This window comes from Osmerus eperlanus, chromosome 11 (assembly GCF_963692335.1).
Source record: "Osmerus eperlanus chromosome 11, fOsmEpe2.1, whole genome shotgun sequence".
Taxonomy (NCBI): Eukaryota; Metazoa; Chordata; class Actinopteri; order Osmeriformes; family Osmeridae; genus Osmerus; species Osmerus eperlanus.
Genome location: NC_085028.1, coordinates 7,403,662 through 7,423,336, shown reverse-complemented (window position 1 = coordinate 7,423,336; position 19,675 = coordinate 7,403,662). Strand labels below are relative to the sequence as shown.

Genomic DNA, 19,675 nt, shown 5'->3' with positions numbered 1-19,675 from the left:
TGTCCACATACATGTATAAATAAAAACAATTTAAATTCAAATGAATCAAACAAGAATCACATGCGTGTGTGTGTGCGCACATGCGTGTGTGTGCGTCAGAGATAGTGTTAATCGATACAAACGTTGGCTAATCAATGATGCCGTCATCTCAACGCATCTCTGGATCTGTCTTCAGAGCTACGCCATTCCAAACACACACACACATCACACACACACATCACACACACACATCACTTACACACATCACACACACACATCACTTACACACATCACTTACACACACTGGAGGGGTATCACCACTCATGCTGAGGTATCCGTGACAACAGAGAGGGGAATCCGACAGCAAGCTCTATCGATCTAGTCTAGAAACCCCCCTTCAGGCCTTAACACACACACACCACACACACCACACACACCACACACACGCGCGCTGCAGCTGCGCTGGATCAATAAATGCTCCCGTGTGAAGGACAGAGCCACACAGAGAAGCCCACACACACTTATACACACACAGACACACACACACACACACACGCACACGCACACACACACACACACAGACACACACACACACACACACGCACACACACACACAGACACACACACACAGGCCATTGAGCGGGATGAAAGGCGAGCCGAGTGTGGGAGGATGGTGGATAAAGGAAGGGTCAGGGGGGCAGCATCATATGACCTGAACAGACCAATCTGACACACCTCAAATGACTGCTAAGGTTAACACCATGCAGCCACACACAGACTCTCTCACACACACACACACACCGGTCCTTCCATTCAGGTACAACCCCAAACCCACGTGGGCAGAAGTGGACACAAAAATTGATTCCACTGCTGAATCAACACACAAACTGGTGGTGATGTCACGGGGTCAGGGGGTCAGGTGTTTGGGGGCCTACCTGGCAGGATGGAGACCGTGTCCTTCTCCCAGGACACCACGCTGACGTACTCCTGCACAGCAGACGGGATGAGGCACTTGAAGACCGCCACGTTCCCCCGCATGGAGCGCTGGTCAGCCACGCGCACCGTGTAGGGCTCCCTGAACACTGAGGAGGACAGAGACAGTTAGAGAGGAGACGTGTCTCTCTAGCCAACAGGCCAGTGAGAAGGGCAGAAGCTGGTCCAGGCTGGTGAAGTGTGGGGGGGGGGGGGGGGAGACTCCCAGACTGAGTGGGGGGGACAGAGCTACAGCGGGAGGGGTGTGGGATGGAGTGGGTGTCAGAGTGGGGGAGGGGAGGGGTTGAAGGTCTCCATCGTCTAATCTAATCAGCGATTGTTCGGCCAGGTCTCTCTCTAACAGATGCAGGGAACTGGGTGCTGGTGTTGCCAGGACCATGAAGCACACACACACCTCTCCTCCCGCCCTCCTGCCCTCCTTCTCTGCTCCACCCTCCCCATTCCCTCTCCCTTTCACTCTCCCCATCTTTCCTCGAATCTCCCTTTCTCCACCATCTCTCTCTCCATCCCTCCTTCTCCCTCCCCATCTCTCCTCCCACCTCTCCTCCTCTCTTTTCCGCCTCCTCCCCTCCGCTCTCCTTCCCTCTATGTCTCCCCACTCTCTTCCTTCCCTCCCTCTCCCTCCCTCCCTGCCCCCCCTCTAACCGTCCAACCACCTCAACCCTCCCCCCTCTCCACTCCACACTCCCTCTTCCTTCCTCCTTTTCATCCTTCCTCTACCCCCCCCTCCATACCTCCCACCCCCACCGCACATCTCCCACTCCCCCTGCTCCACTCCCACATCACCCTCCACCCTGTCTCGCCACCTCTCCCTCCTCCACCCCTCAATGCCCCCCTCCTCCTCTGCTCTCCTCCTCTCTATGTCTCCCCCTTGTCCGCCGGCTCCTCCCCCCTCCCCCCTCTCTCCAGTGGTATAATTAAGGCCTTGCCTGCAGGCTCCTTCTCGCCTTCATTAATAATGCTTTACGCCAACCGCCTCTGTCACCCACAGAAACCACCAAGCAGCCAATGTCCTTGTCAGAGAGGTGGAGCCAGGGTTCACCTCCAGGCCTGGAGCCAGGGTTCACCTCCAGGCCTGGAGCCAGGGTTCACCTCCGGGCCTGGAGCCAGGGTTCACCTCCAGGCCTGGGTGTGGGGGCACCTTCTACAGACTGGGGAAGACTTGATATAGACTGGCCTGGTGTAGACTATGTGTAGACTAGCCTGGTATAGACTAACGTGGTGTCAGTAGACTAGACCAGTATAGACTAGCCTGGTATAAACTAGGTGTAGACTAGCCTTGTACAGACTAGCCTGCTGTAGACTAGGTATAGACTAGCCTGGTATAGACCAGCGTGGTATGGAAAGACTTTATTTAAGTCTTAAGGAAAGAAGGAAGAAAGGATGAAAAGGAGGAGGGAAGAAAGGAAGCCAGGCAGCGTATTTAAAGAATCGTGACAGGGCCTCAGGTCAAGGCCAATCAGACTCCCATCCCTCCAGAGCCCTCTAATGGGGTGAGGCCTCATTTGTAAACAAATCGAAGCTAAAGGTGCAGTCATTCTGATCTGGGCTTCATCTCTATTGTTCATTCAAACATCCTTCGCTTCGCACCAGCACACACCATCCCCAGATCAATACTCCTAATCGATTGAGAGTAGCCCCCTCTGTCGTAGCCCAGCCAATACGATCAATCATTTATTTACTCTGTGATTGACCCAGCCCCTGCTCAGGGGAGTGTGAGGGCCCTCTGGAACTGAGCCTGCTGCTGGGTTTACACTGACAGCAGAGCCTGGACACACACACACAATGCACATACTTACACACATACTTACACACATACTTAAACACATCCTTACATGCACACACACAGCCTTCAACTGTGTCAATCACACGGACCTGACACACAACACACACACATGCACACACACACACAGATGTACATACACACACAGACACAGAGATGCTCACACACACACAGCCTTCAGCTGTGTCACTTACAGAGACGTTGAAGATGGACGTCCACTCTCATGCCCACACACACACACACACTGTCCAGTACACCATTACGGTGATAACATTTTTAAGATATTCTAATTAAATTCAGTCAAAGGCAACTGCCGTTTTTATCAGAGGAGTGTGCCCTGGTGTGAAGATATTAAGAACAGAGAATTACACACACACTCCTCTCTCTCTCTCTCTCTCTCTCTCTCTCTCTCTCTCTCTCTCTCTCTCTCTCTCTCTCTCTCTCTCAGACACACACATTCACTTGTCTAAAATACTGCATGATAACGGTCCATGTTGATTGTGCAAATTGTTTTAACCTTGCACAACACACACACACACACACACATACACACACACACAGCCCCACAGTCACACACAGAAACAAAGACACAAACACACACACAGTCATTAGAATATCACTGATGCCTGACTATAAGCGCCAGGTTGCCTAGAAACGGGCTAAAACATGGGCTGGCGGTGGGCGCGCGCTGGGAGGCGGGCGCTGTATCACTGTCATCTAAATAATGAACTATGGGGGAAACCAAACACTGTGCTTACTTATTCATAACACAGGCGGCGGAGAGAGGGAGAGGGGGAAGAGAGGAGGGAGGGAGAGGGGGAAGAGGAGGGAGGGAGAGGGGGAAGAGGAGGGAGGGAGGAGGGGGAGAAGAGGAGGGAGGGAGAGGGGGAAGAGGAGAGAGGGAGAGGGGGAAGAGGAGGGAGGGAGAGGGGAGAAGAGGAGGGAGGGAGATCAAATGAAGGAGTAAATGAATGGATGGTATTATAGTGTTCTCAGGAATACACAATCAACAAGATGAGGGGAGGGAGGAGGAGAGGAGAGAAGGAGAGGAATAGTAGAAGAGGTGGACAAGGAAGGAGGATATGGACAGGGGTGGAGAAGGGCACCTGGTCTGGGGTTCAAGTTAAGGTGTGTGCGCATGGGTGGGTGGATGAGTGGGTACAGTTTGTGTTTGGCAGATAGTCAATACTAGAGGTGAACCAACAACAATGCTGACCCAAGTTCACCCTGTCATGTCTGTGTATGTGTGTGTGTGTGTGTGTGTGTGTGTGTGTGTGTGTGTGTGTGTGTGTGTGTGTGTGTGTGTAACCACATCTCTGTGAGACAGTTGCACAGGCACAAACACACCTCATGAAAAAGTAATGTGCACTTGGCAGAGTGTGAAGTCCACATGGATCACACACAATACAACTACTGCTACTAATGCGTGTGTCTCTGGATGTGGGTGTGTGCGTGTGTGTTTCCAGGCACGTGCATGTGCGTGTGTGTGCTTGTCACAGTGCAGTTGACTCTTGTTGCTTTGAGGCGTTAGTTCAGTCTCATCAATAGTCGTCCCAGATCCGAGACACAAACAGGAAGGATGAAGGGAGAAGGAAGTATGGAAGAATTAAAAGGAGGGGGTTTCACGAGAACGCAGCACAGGTGCCTGTGCTATTATTAACCCACCATCAGCGTGGAGGGAGATGGAGGGGGGTAGGCAGATGAGGGTGAAGGAAAGGAAGGATGGAGAGATAGATGAAAGAAAGATGGAGAGACAGGTAAATGGAGAGAGGGATGGATGGAGGGATAGAGAGATGGCAAGATGGAGGGAAATAAAGAGAAAAGGAAGGATGGGGTGAGGTAGAGCAGAAAGGATGGAGAGTGGGAGAGAGAGAGAGAGAGAGAGAGAGAGAGAGAGAGAGAGAGAGAGAGAGAGAGAGAGAGAGAGAGAGAGAGAGAGAAGAAAGGAGGGAAAGATGGATGGAGGGAATGATGGATGGACGGAGGGAGAGAAGGTGTCACAACTGCGAGCTGTCAGTTGTCATCTTTCTCCATCGCCACCTGAGACAAGACACACCACACCCTGATGCTCGCACCCGGTTGCCCATGGCAACGTGCGTGTGTGTTCAAGAGTTTGTGTGCATGCATTAGCGTGTGTTTTGTCTCCAACTGCCAAACTATTCCACACACATGCACACACATTCCACACAGAGATACACTTCCACACTCTCCACATTCTCTCTCTCTCTCTCTCTCTCTCTCTCTCTCTCTCTCTCTCTCTCTCTCTCTCTCTCTTCTCTCTCTCTCTCTCTCTCTCTCTCTCTTCTCTCTCTCTCTCTCTCTCTCTCTCCCTCCCTGGCCAGAATGATGAACAGGGGCCGGTGGGTCTGGCTGGTGCTTTTCTCCAGGCCTCAGCATTTAATTGATTAATTGGAGTAATTATTTGAGGAGGAGGGGAGAGGGTACTGCATAGTGAAGCACAGAGGAAGGTCACTGTCACGCTGATGAGCCCCACGCCCCCCCTGGGCCGTAGGAGGGGGGAGGGGAGGGCCTGGGGTTTGTAGAGGGGAAGGGGATTGTGGCACTGTAGGGGTGTGTGCTGTGCTAAGCGAAGGTTGGTTACATGCAAGATGGCCTGTACATACTGGGTACTCAGCACTGAGAAGGAGAACTGGTCGGTTTGATGGGTTTTTCACAGGTTCCATCTGGGTAGAACGTCTGATGAGCTAATGTTCAAGCAGGTTAAGGTTAGGGTTAGAGTTAGTGTACGAGCAGGTTAAGGTTAGGGTTAGAGTTAGTGTACGAGCAGGTTAAGGTTAGGGTTAGAGTTCATGTACGAGCATGTTAAGGTTAGGGTTAGTGTACGAGCAGGTTAAGGTTAGGGTTAGAGTTAGTGTACGAGCATGTTAAGGTTAGGGTTAGTGTACAAACAGGTTAAGGTTAGGGTTAGAGTTCAGGTTTTAGGCATTCTCCTGTCATGATGGGTCTCTGTCCAGAGGAGCATCTCCCTGCTGCCTCGACAACACCCTAACAAAGACCTGGCTGCTAGCATGGACTACCAGCTTGACAAATGGAGTGTGTGTATACGTGTGTGTGTGTGCACGTGTGTGTGTGCACGTGTGTGTGTGTGTGTGTGTGTGCACGTGTGTGTGTGTGCAGTTAGGGGACTTTCCAGTCCATGGACAGATGGAGAGACTGTGAGACAGCAGGTTTGCTGGCATGAGCCAAGCACAGGCTGGTGTGTGTGTGTGTGTGTGTGTGTGTGTGTGTGTGTGTGTGTGTGTGTGTGTGTGTGTGTTGTGTGTGTGTGTGTGTGCGTGTGTGTGCGTGCGTGCGTGTGTGTGTGTGTGTTGGAGTACATATATTGCACTTGATTTGATGTGTGCTTGTCTATATGACACTGTGAATATTTGTGTGTGTTTGAGTACATATATTGTACTTTACGTGCGACTACCTGTGTGAATGTGTGTGTGAATATTTGTATATACTGTATGTGTGTGTGAGTGTGTGTGAATGACCTTGGCTCCCGGCACAAAGGTCACTCTGCCAACTGTCTGTGGCATTGTGTGCTCTGTGTACGTGTGTGTTTGTGTGTATACGTGTGTGTGCATACGTGTGTGTGTCCTAGCAGCTTTGCAGAGCTCCAGGGTGAAGGCGTGGTGGCCAGCGTGGGGACTCTGTCGCCTGCTGAGACTACTGGCAAGGAAGACAATATGGACGCTGTTTGGTTACCATTGTTACAGATGCTGTTGTTGTCATTGTTTTTTGCTGTTGTCATTGTTGTGTGTGTGTATAGTATATATGTGTGTGAATGTGTGCGTGTGAGGTTGTGTGCGTTGTACCGGTGCCTAAGTGTGTGTGTCTGTGTGTACCTGAGCGGGCGTGTGTGATTGTGTGTGAGTGTGGTTGTATACGTGTATATGCATGTGTGTCGTCCACAGTATACATACAGTATATATGAGGTGTTTGTTCATGCGTGTGCTTGTTCAGGTGTGTGCGCGTCCGTGTGTGCGCGTCCTCACCTGCTTTGAATCGTATGCTGGGGCTGCGTATCTTCCCCGCCTGGTTCTCTGCCGTGCAGAAGTAGTCGTTGTCATGGATGTAACTGTTGAACGCCGACGGCGAAAAGGGGTACAGCTGGAGGGTGCCGTTGGCGTGCACGTGGCGAATGTGAGGCACGTCATAGATGTCGTCTCCGGTGGCCAGGTACCAGCGCAGGGTGGCATGGGGGGCACCGCCCGCGGGGCAGGGCAGGGACACCCCCTGGGAGCTGGAGAAGGTCACTCTCTGCTGAACGGCGTTCACAAAGTACAGCCCTGGTGGAGACCACATCCTCACTGATCACTGGAGAGTGGGAGGAGAGAGGGAGGAGGGCGGAAAGTGAGACCAGAGAGGCAGGGGATGATAAGGTGGAAGAGGTCAGGAGATAAAGACCACCTCCTCGCTGACCTCTGAAGAGGAGGAAAAGAGTAAAAGTCTCTCTCCTGGTCTCTCTCTGGTCTCTCTCCTGGTCTCTCTCCTGGCCTCTCTCCTGAGCCACCCAGCTCCAGTATCTAACCCGTGCTTGGTCTATTCTGATCATACTGTATCTCTGACATAGTCTTGTGTATGACCTTTCTGAAACCTAACTAGCCATATGAGGGGACACACATTCACACACCCATACAGTTTCCGTCTTCATACACACATACATCTGAGAACAAATTGGCACACACATGCAAGCAAGCACACACTACCACTACATACACATAAAACACATAACTCACACACTATACTTCCATGGCCTGCAGACAATAGCATTTGATGATGTTGTTAGAACAATAAGTGATCCACAGTTCAAGTGCAGTCCTCCTCCCAGAATTAACCCCCAAAACACACACACCACACGCTCTGTGTCACATGTTGACACATTCAGACATATATAGCCCTGGAGGGTCTCTTTACCGCAGTTACTGAACAGTGAAGAGCTTCTGGCTGATGAGACGTCTAAGAGATACACACACACAACTACACGAATGCAGTTTACTTGCATGGATATGCACACACTCCAGACACATAGACACACCAAGTCCCCTTGCACAGACACACACTCACATGCACACATGCATACATACACACACACGTATGCATAGAAACAGACACACTCCCCTTGTTATGTACAGTATGGAAGTGTGTGTGTGTGTGTGTGTGTGTGTGTATGTACGTATGCACTGTGTACTGTGTGTGAATATATGTGTTTATACTTGTGTGCATGTATGTATTTATGTGTGTGCGTTGTGTGTGTGACGTGCTGAGCTCAGCTTGGCTCAGAGCCAGTTGTGAACAGAACCCCCAGCCACACTCACTTCCCCAGACTATGACACCCTGGTAATCCCCCCTTTACAATACAGGGATTAAGACTATCTGCTTCATTCTGCATGGCAGGGTGTAATAGGCTGACATACCAAGACTAATTTCACCAAGCAAAGACATTTCTATTGACTAAAATCATATTCCTAGCATGTCAATTATCAATGAAAAAGCTAGATAATAAACTGAAAACATTAGAAAACCTTTCTCTCTTCAATTATTATGGGATATCAGGTTTATGAATGAAATCTGACAAATTAGCTTCATGACTCCCAGGTTAAATAGATAACAGAGGACCCATCTATATCTAATTACAGAAATATTAACAAAAGAGACTTTGTGATTGACATCTCTTTGTCTCTAGTCCTTTCTCTCCCTCTGTCTCTAGTGGATACAGATTAGAGTTGCAGCCGTAGCTGAGTAAGATGGGAGGATTCTCTCTTCATAAGATTCATTTGTTCATTTATTTACCTTTTCCCTCTCACTCACTCCATCTTATCACTCTTGAATCTCTCTGTCTCCGCGTCTTTTAAACACACACACACACACTCTCTCTCTCTCAATCGCTCCAACTCACACTCGCTCTCTGTATAATTCAGGATATGTCATGTGATTGAAATCTGTATGCTAGACACAGAGTTAAATCCATATAATCTTCTAACACACACAAGCACACATAAACACACATACACACACCACACACACAGACACCTCACACCACTCCCCAGGGGAAGGCCACACTACAACTCCCTGTGTGGGTGAGTGTGTGTGTGTGTGTGTGTGAGAGAGAGAGAGAGAGAGAGAGAGAGAGAGAGAGAGAGAGAGAGAGAGAGAGAGAGAGAGAGAGAGAGAGAGAGAGAGAGAGAAGAGAGAGGGAGAAAAAAAGAGATCCGGGGTGAATAGGGCGAAAGGGTAAATACAGGACATGAGTTGGCGGGGATTTGTCAGTGATTAGCTGTAACGTTAATTTCTGTGTGCATGTGGGTGGGTGTGGGTGTAGGTGTGTATGAGTATGTGTAATCAACATTAAAGAGCTGAGGTGTTTGTGTTTGGTACAGGGGTCACAACAGGAACACATGTTTGGTGAAGGTCAAACGTGTGTGTGTGTGTGTGTGTGTGTGTGTGTGTGTGTGTGTGTGTGTGTGTGTGTGCGTGTGAGTATGTGTGTATCTCCCTTAACCAAAGTAGAACAGCTCATTTGTGTCTTATTCAGGTCAAGTTCAATCTCTTCACAATAGCATGTCACTCAAATATACGCATAAAACACACACACACACACATATGTAGTGTAAGCACCATGAACAGAAACATAATATGTTCACTATCAGAAGCAACCAGCACACAACAATAACATTAGTTTGTGTTTAAGAGTTGGCACACTTGGACAAAGCAGCCTCATTTTCTCCTCCTTCCCTCGCTTCCTCTCCTTTTTTTCCCCTCTTTCTCGCATCCCTTCATCTTGTTCTTTTCCTGTCCCGCTCTCCTTTTTTCCTTTCATTCTCTCCTCCTTCCTTTCTCTCTCGCTATCCTCCTTTATTTTACTCCCTGCATCCCCCTCTCTTTTCCATCCCTTCAACCCTACACGTTCGCAGACTCATTTGCACATTTTCTCGTCCTTTTTCTTCTTCCATTCATTTTTTGCAGTCGGTATGAAAATGGCGTATGAATATGGATGCCAAGAGGCAGGGATATTGCCTATGGTGAGCAGCTATGCATTATGCAGCTTTCTGTGTCTTATGTAAAATCTTTCAGACACACACACATGTGCTAATGCACATCAAAAAAATTCATACTGTCACCTGAATACACGCACAAACACACACACACACAAACATATAAATCCATAGAGCTCACAACAACTACACACGAACACACACACACAATGGGATACACATGTACTTCTACAAGGACAAGACAGATATATATCCACGCCTGAAGAATAGCTACACCTGCATGAATTTGCCTTCATTACAATACACATGGAGGCAGATGTAGGACAGCATGGTGATGTTAAGATGATGGTCTGAAAAAGGGTTCCACAAATAGAACCATCTGTGTGGGGTCTTATGGATGTCAACAGAGTTATGTCTGGGACCTTTACATGAGTTCCCAAAACATACTGTAGCTACTTAGTGGTGATGACATTGTGATATTTTCACAAACCCAGGACAGAGATGGAGAAAAAGATATAGAAAGAGAGAGAATGAGAGAAACGTCCCCTATCATTATTTTCTGCAGTGTCAGTGGAATATTAGGGAGCCATTTCAACATTTGATGAATTACATTTCTCTTCTAAGTCAGCTGCGTCAGGTTTTGAAACAGAACGGTATTAAAGATTAAATCAGAGGGGTGATAGAGCGAAACAGAGGGAAGGTGGGACTTTTGATCAATTTATTTGTATTTTATATTACCCATCCGTGACCCACCTTCTCTCGTTCGTCACCAACAGTGAGTAACTGTGTTCCCTGGCTTTCAGCGTTTAGAAAAGCGTGTTCTTCTACTGGTGGCCTTTCTGGTTCTTGACAGCTTCCCACGATCGAAGGCTCGTCTGCTGCCCGGTCTATCCGTTACTACTTATTGCAAATAACGGTTTGGATAGAAAGGCTACGTGACTCGCGCAACAGTTGTGGGAATGTTTGGTGAGTCAGCGCGACGTTAATAACTGCTTTAGCCTATGTGTGGAATGTGATACGTTCGCAGTGGAGATGAGATGGGCACTAGTTTGATTTAGGTGAAGATACCATTACCGGTTTACCGTGCTCTTGGTCTGACGTGTACCACATCTCAAAGTTATGCATCACGAACGCTTGCGGAGAATTGTCGCCACTTCACCCGTCACTCTACCGCCCCCAAAAGAGTGGATAAAAGAGCCATACTCTCCGGAGCGCAACGGGGGTATGCGAGTTAACACGAGTGACACGTAGGCATTAGTGTGACTGTGGCTTTGAGAAAAATGACAGGTTAACCGTTAGGAAGGCGTGTAAGGGTGGATATATGGGCACTTGGGAACTGTTTATAAGAGATCGAATAGCATGTCTGTCACACAGTGGCAGAAAGAAAGAGAGAGAGAGAGAGAGAGAGAGAGAGAGAGAGAGAGAGAGAGAGAGAGAGAGAGAGAGAGAGAGAGAGAGAGAGAGAGAGAGAGAGAGAGAGAGAGAACAATGCAAGCACTACAATGTCCTTAATTACTGCCTTGAAAGTCTGTGCATAACTACAAAAAAACACACAATGCTTGCTTGTAATGTCATTACAGTGGACAACTAGCCATTACTGAGGAGACAACTCACTTTATAGAGCGCACTGTGTGTGTGCGTGTGTGTGGGGGGGGTGGGTGTGTGTGGTTGTGGTTGTGGTGGGGAAGGGAGGAGAGGGGGGGTCCATTCACCTATAAAGTTATTGCTCGACAAAAAAAAATTTAGGTGAGTAAATACACACAATGGCTCAGCGTGGAACGCCACCCACAAGACATGGTCCTAACACTAACAACGTTGTGACACACAGGCCGAATCCTGCATTAATTCACCAACCAGTCATAATCTCGATTTGACTCACACGACTGGTCTCATCTCTCAACCTGCATAATTGCTCTCCAAAATCACGTGCCTAATTCTCAGACCGATGAAAACACAAGGTAGCTTTTTTTTATTTTGGGGGCTTCGATATGACTTGCAACTGCACAACAGTAGCCGAAGGAAAACATGTTTTAACTATTAGACTTACAAGATGAATGACCATATGAGAGAAGGAACAATGCAATTTATGTAAAAGCCGCCTAAAAGCTGATTAAAATGTAACGTCTTTGAGTGCTGCAATGTCATCACAAGCACGTCCTAATTTAGGTAGCATGCTGGTTAAATCCATTTAAGACCTCCTTCATAATTCTAAAATAACCACTGCCAACCCTTAAAATTATTATTTGTATCAAATCATACAGACACACATGACATTTGCTGAATTCATAGGCCTATGTAAAAATACAGACGGCTTAAAAAATAAAGCAACTTGATGCAACTTTAAACAGCAGCGCAGCCCACATATGTATTTATCTGTAAATCAAATAGCCTACATGTTAATAATTTGATCGTGGTAAATGGCAAAAAAAATCTGATGATCGGTTCATTAAATATTTTGTGATACTGTCCTTGACAGGATACAACCAGAATCAGTCGTCATTAAGGATTGATCAAATAATTACGGAAACCCTCCCTCCAAAATACATGAAATAAAAATAACGGTAATTCCATCTGCATTCAGTGAATTTATTAAAACGTAATGTTTTTATTATCAACATTTCTGTCAACAAATGAGTGAAAATAGTCATAATTTACATGACATTGTAATTAGATTCCTGTCACATGCATGGGCCCAACACCTGAGGCCTCCGCAGATGAGTTTTGTCTTGTCACATCTCCATAAAATGACTTGCCTCTCTAGATCATGACAAAGAAGAATGAGTATACCCCTCCCTCCATCCCTAAAATCCCCCCTCCCCATCCTTGGGGTGCAGGTGCTCTGTATGACCATGAGACACACACCCAAACTAATAGCTTCAAAATATCTGTCCAAAATGTCCGTCCAGCCTACTCCCACAAATCAACGGCAAACGAGATATTTTACTAAATGTCAGGATGTCTGGGCTTAATTGAAGTAAAACGTATAAGGGACACTTTTAACCAACACAAACACACTGGTTAGTTAGATCATTTGAAAGTGAGATACGGTGTTGAGGCGCGGCCGAGGCAGGGAAAATGCGCAGTCCTAATTTATATGCATGTATGATAATTGGCTTGCAATTTTTCTATTAGGAAAATTGGTTATTTGGAACCGTCATTCAAAAACAGACACCGCAAATCGAAACGTCAATAAATACACCACTGATTCTTCATGTAAAATAAACGAAAAAAAAAGAGAAGAAAAATGATGGACAAATTGAAGTTCTGTTTTCCTCGGCGTTATCTACATCTCTTCTCTTCCCTATCTCCAGCTTTTTTCCCGCCCCACTGCCTGGCTGCACCCCCCCCCCCCCCCCCTCTCTCTCTCTCTCTCTCTCTCTCTCTCTCTCTCTCTCTCTCTCTATCAACACTCAAACACGCACGCTCACACAGTACATCTTGTTCAGTCACGGGACAAGCCGATGTGCAGTGTACATAATTGAAACAGAACCTGTTATCTACTTACAAATATCAAAAACAGCACAAAAGTCATCGTCGATGGCGGCAGAGAGACAGGAGCACCAAGCACCCGGACCGGCGGCACAGAGGCCGGGGACCTGAGAGCTCTGACCGGGATGTAGGCCCACCGTGAATTAGAATATGCTATGTCAAAGGTGATTGCTCTCCTAACAACATTGATAAGGAAGAACAGTGTTGCTTTAAAGACCTGTGTTTTACAGAGCACAGTCTGGTTCACGGATATTTGTCGAAATGTAAAGTAACATTGATCAATTTTGGGCCAGTTATAGGAGAAATCGGACAGTTTGATGTCATCCAAGTTGAATAAACTAAAACAGTTATCTTTTTTGAACGGTAAAATAGAGAGGGAAGCTCGTCATCGTCTAGATCTGCAGTGGTGTTGTTTTTTTCATGGCAAAACCCAATCAGTATGTAGAATCTGGTGCCACAGAAAATGGTGGCGAAATAATTGCACCAGCGATAATAAGACCGGAGTCTGCAGACGATCACGCTGCTGCTTCAACTACACGACGATTTACTTCAGCTTGTTGTTCTAGAAAATCAGCTCACAGCTTCTATAAAATGTATTGACCCTTGTGACACACACACCCAAACACACACAAACACACACAACTAGAAACTAACACCCCCCCACATACGTACTACAATCACACACTAACACTCGACACACACACACACACGCACTCACACACACTTGCACACACAACTAATCAACCTCAGGGATGTAACAAGCGGATTTTGTGCGTCAAATAAAGCGCTATCACAAAAGATCTAAACCACACACGCGCACGCACATAAACACACACTAACACCTTCTGTCGTGGGACAGGTCAAAGTCAGCCAACACATTTTACACTCGACCGTCCGTCTGAAGGCTACTTTCTCGAGTTAACACATCCTTTATGTGCGCCTTCTGTGGAGTAAACCATCCCTCTGCAGATAACAATCTCCCTCCACCCCAACCCCCCCGCTATTGTCGCGTTTCCATATTCATCACACCTCGACATATTCATAATGAGAATGCAAATCGTGTTATTTCCCCCATCCTAACTGTCATAGACAAGTGCCAGTACAGATAGATGCGGACGAAAAAATAACTCCTCTCTCCTTCTTTCCAAATCACCTCGATATTCATTAAAACTGATCGTATTCATGTTTTTGAAGCGTCTTATCAAGGCATCTGCGCTGAAAGACATGGCTGAATGGGAACCTCGCTAATTGCCTCTGGGTAAAATGGAGACTGGCACAGGATACAGAACATGCATTTTATCTGCCAGAAAGTTACTATTTTAGCTTTTCATGCTTTACAATTTTTATATATAGCCCATATATTTATATATTTCAGAGTTCTGATATTTGAACACTTAATTTCTCCCTCCTTAATAGAATTTGGAACACGTACAGAACCCCCTCCAACTCCAACATGGCACACGGAAAGAGAGAGATAAGATCAAGTGTCTCCACGTACCTTTATTTACAGCATACAGGAGGAGCAGAGTTACCCGCCACATGCCATAAAGAGCAGTTTGATTCTTCGGGAAGGTAGTGCTGTCCAGGGGGAAGTACGGCGGCGGCGCAGCAGCGTTCGGCCAGACGAAGCTCCGTGCTGGAGTGACGGTGACGGCGCTGCGCGGCGATCTCTCCAGCCCTTGTCCCTCACTCTCCAGCGCAGAGCAACGGGCACGGTGCTAGTCCCGCCTCCCGTACCCTCCCCTAACCAGAACCGTCATCCAAACATCAGCCGGGGCCCCTCCCCTTCTATTCTAATGACGCGCGGAGACGGGAGAGGTGTGCAAGTGTACCAGAGGAGAAGCACGCGGTCCAGAGGGGCGCACGGGCCACGGGAGGAGAAGAGTTTAGTAGACTTGGTTCGAGGGGTATGTGATTTTGCGGGGGTGTAGTGTTTTCATTTTTTTCTCTTTCTTTCTTTTAATGGGTCTAAAACTGAGGCGTCAGTGGGAGTGGGAGGGGTCGTTGAAAGTGATGGAAGGCAGCAGGTGTCGGTTAGTTGCTTCTCAGCAGTGGTCGCGCGCACCTGTGGACCAGAGAACCGTTCCGGGCACATTCTTTTAAGGCGAGAGCGGTATCTCACATATTAAGACGAGAGCAGTATCTCACATATCCAGAGGAATAGTTTGCATAAGAATCAGTCTAAACTGTAGATTTGCTTTTGCGTAAATGTAGCCATTTAACATGGCTATACATCTTGTGCAATTAACTTTTATCCTTGGGGGGTCAGATATCGATTTAAAATGTTTAAATACAATCCTGTATCTCTTCTGTCAAAGACAAAGTGTATCTCTATGCGGTCTCTTCCACCCCCCTCCACACCCCCTCCCCCTTCCCCCTCTCTCTCTCTGGCACAGACGAGATGCCACACACGGCTCAGTGCGTCCTTAGAGAACGTGCGCAACCACAATCTTTTACGCCCCCTCTCACAGAACACACACACACACACACAAACAGGCACACACACACGCAGGCACACGCGCTCACGCAGTCACAATTCAAAGACTCTGAATAATCCCGGATGGAGCGGTAGCCATCGGCAGCGTTGCGTGGCAGACAGACGAGGGGATGACACTAGAGGCGCGTGTCTCTATCTGCGTCGCTATTGTTGGTCTCAGTGAGGCCTCAGTCTATTTTCAGTGTGGTGGTCTGCGGCTAGGACAGTCCTGTACAACAACTACTGTCATTCCAACCTATCTAAACGACCTAAAATCCCATGAGTTTAAGGAGAATGTATGTCCCACAGGACAGGTATGGCTCTGGTTTGGCTGTCTCTGTTTTATCCACCAAAACTATTTCTGTGTGGCTTCTCTTTATTTCTCCTCTATCTGCATCTCCTGCCTCTTCCTTTTCTTTTTGGAGTCTCTCCTCTTTTTCTCTCTCCTTTCTTCCCCTCGCCTCACTATCCACCCCTCTGTCTGTCACCATTTAATTTCTCTCTCTCTCTCCTTTCTCTACCTTTCATCTGCTCGCTCTCTTTCTCTTCCTTCTCCCTACCCGCTCTCTCTCTCTCTTCTCTATCATCCTCGTTCTACCTCTCCACTCTCATTCACGCCAGCAGTAGAGACAGCCTTTACTGCTTGTCACACCGACAGTTCTAGAACTAAACTAAGTTTTTCTAGAATTCTAGCGATCGTCACAGTAGAGTGCAGAGTCAGCACAGTTCCGGCGTCGTACAGTACATCTCTCCTGCTCAATACTGTAGGCACCCTGCAGCTGGGCCTGTGAGTGACATACCAGCTCTGTTGCCATGACGATGATACCGGTCCTGCCCCAGCCCGTCAGGAGTGATGTGACCTGTTCTGACAGCGGCAGACTGGTTGGACTGTAACTCACCCTAAGATACACACAACATCTGACAAGACAGGCAAATGACCAGCAGGAGAGGAGAGGAGGAGAGGGGAGGTAGGGAGAGGAAAAGAGAGGAAAGGAGGAGAAGAGAGGAGAGGAAGGGAGGACAGGAGGGGAGAGGCGGGGAGAGGTGAGGTAGAGGAGAGAGAGGAGAGATAAGGAAGGGAGGAGAGGATGAGAGGAGGAGGGGAGAGGAGGGGAGAAAGGGAGGAGAGAATGGGAGAGGAGAAGAGAGGAGAGGCTGGAGCAGAGAGGAAGGGAGGAGGAGAGGAGAAGAAAGGGGATGATAGGAGGGGAGAGGAAGGGAAGGGAGAGGAGTCAGGGAAACATCCATCCACTACACAGCACATGACTCATCTACATTATCCTCTTCTGACAGACACAGCCTAGGGGGAGAGAGAGAAAAGGTGAGAGGGAGCTAGGGAGGGAAACAGGGTGAAGTTGTGAGAGAAGGGAGTAAGAAAGAGTGAGAGATGGGAGTGAGTGAATGGAGGGAGGGACAGAGAGGAGAGGGACAGAAAGAGAAAGAGATGGGGGTGAGTAAATGTGAACGTTATTACTATGACAATCAGTGAGCCCCTCGGGCCAGGACTACATACTAGGATTATATTAGCGCTAATGTATCTGGTATTAGTACACACACACACACACAACTTGTGCTGCAAGGTCAGAGCTAGGAGCTGTCACAACATTTGAAGGTAAGGGCCTGTTAAGCATAGCTAGCTTCAGGCAGGGCCTCCACTGGGCTAGGCAAATCCTTTACTGGTGTGTGTTTGTGTGTGTGTCTGTGAGAGAGAGAACAGAGGCGTGCAGAAGCGAGATGTCAGGGGGTGATAATTTATTCAAATGGGCTAGAGAGGATAACGAGAAGATGGGGGGAGGAGAGAGGAGGAGGGGGGGGTGCACCTTGCTTATTACTCCTTTCTCAGAGCATAGATGTCCCACGCCACTGTGGCCAGGCTACACATAAAGCAAAGTCTTTCTTGCTTCGCTTTTCCCTATGCTACCTTTCCCTAATTCCCCTCTCTCCTTTTGCCCTTCCTTATTTCCCTATAGCCTTCTCTTCTTACCATCTCTCTCTTTCCTTCTCTCCTTCCTCTCTCTCTTTCCTGGTTTGCTTCCCTCACTCCATTTCCCATTCTCCCTGCCTCCCTACGTGTGGAAACGACAGGATCTGCATAGGACTGCAGACGGAGGAGAAGGGAGGAGGAGAGAGAGATGACGAGTGGGGAAAGGAAGTAGAAAAGAGAGGAATGACGAATGTTGCAAATTATTATCAGCTCTGCGAGCGTCATGGAAACAGAACGTTATCACACCAAAAGAGATACAGATCCAACATGGCTGCCACACCAAGCAGAAACGCAACGTAACTAGATCCAACATGGCTGCCAAATCAAACAGAAACTCAGGGCTTGTTTGAGATCATATGTGTTTGTTTGTTTGTTTGTGTGTGTGTGTGTGTGTGTGTGTGTATATGTCTGTGTGTGTGTGTATATGTCTGTGTGTGTGTCCTTGTCTGTGCAATCTTTCATGGCGATTAAAAGCCCTTTCTGATTCTGATGTGTGTGCGTTTGTGTGTGTATGTGTGTGCACGTTTGTCAGTTGAGAGCTTCAGGCTGTGAAGGTTTAATCGCAAAGGCAATAGGGTTCCTTATTTACTGTTTTTCCAGTGTGTGTGTGTTTGCATGTCTATGTATGTGTGAGAGAGAGAGGTGTGGGAAAGTGATATAGATCAGAGCACAGAGGGGTCAAGATGGAAAGTGTGCTTTCAGCAAAGCTGAACGTGTCCTCTCATGTTCCTGCTCACTCATCAACACACACACACACACACACACACACACACACACACACACACACACACACACACGGTTAGTTGCCTTTCTTATCTGTGAGTGAGTGTTACTAACGACCCCCCTCACGCCAGTCTACCTCTATAGTGCACACACAAGCACCTGCCTCTCTGATCATATCAGAGCCACTTGATTGACAGCTTTACCTGCTATCCTAGTGAAGCTCTCATGCACGACAAAGCAGGTGGTTGTGCTGGGATATAATAGGCTAGGCTAGACTGAGCTGTGATAGGCAAAAACTGATGGGCTAGGCTCGGCCAGTGAGGCTAGACTGTGACAGGCTGGGCTGGGCTGAGATCCCAATTTCGTAATTTTTTCACCAAGGACGTTAGAATAATGAAACCTTTTCGGATTACTCTACAATCCAAAGGGGATTATGGAGAGAAAGAGAGAGAGAGTGGGGGAGAGAGAGAGAGACATTTCCTGGTTGACATTGACAGCTCCTGTCTCTTGACGTAACGACTTATTTACTCGAGGATAATTAGTCATGCGCAGCCCGGTGGCGGGGTGATTAATGAGCTTTGTCATCTCTGTCTCACGATGTTAACAGTCTTCTCTCAACCTACCTTTCTCTGGAAACAGAACACACTCCGATTGTCTCCAAACTTCTGATCTCGCCGGTTTTGTTGTGTCGTTTTTACAGTAAAACTGCGTAGCGTTTTATTTACTGCAAAACTTCTTATGACTCGCGTCGCATAAGTTAACATGTGTGCAACCAGTGGGGTGACATACTAAAACAAAACTACGATGAAAGGAGGAGAAGATATGAGTCAGCGAAACATCTGTCCACTCAAGTAAGCGCGGAATCGGTGACGTTTTTAACAGGTCTAACAGATGCCCTTGCTTCTGGACTACAGTGGTTTGACGTTGGTCTGATGCTGACCCCTAGTGTCGATATCACAGACTGCATTCACAGATAGGCCCATGACAGACTGCCAATGCGGAGGCTCTACTGATTTTGAACTCTGGACATCTGTTTCACCATCCATTTGCTAATTTAGAATATTTATTTTTGAAGCTCTCTCTAACATTGCATGTAAAAATTGCCCTCTAAAAATATAATTTGATTTGATCTGATTAAATAAAACTAGGCCTGCATAAAACTTCTAGTTTGCTTTGTTGTTTAAGTTAAATACCCAAATCCAATAACTTTACAGACGTATGTATTCAACACTCATAGATATTTGCAA

General features: G+C 47.5%; 1 protein-coding gene across 1 annotated transcript in view; it reads right to left on the bottom strand.

Moving 5' to 3' along the window:
• Positions 1-14,876, bottom strand: part of dscaml1 (Down syndrome cell adhesion molecule like 1) — a 33,598-nt gene extending 18,722 nt beyond the window's left edge. The window contains 4 exon segments of the mRNA XM_062473444.1: positions 915-1,061; positions 6,757-7,048; positions 7,050-7,078; positions 14,744-14,876. Coding sequence (XP_062329428.1) covers positions 915-1,061; positions 6,757-7,048; positions 7,050-7,078; positions 14,744-14,786 — 511 coding nt within the window. The 5' untranslated portion in view covers positions 14,787-14,876.
• Between the last annotated feature and the right edge of the window lie 4,799 nt (positions 14,877-19,675).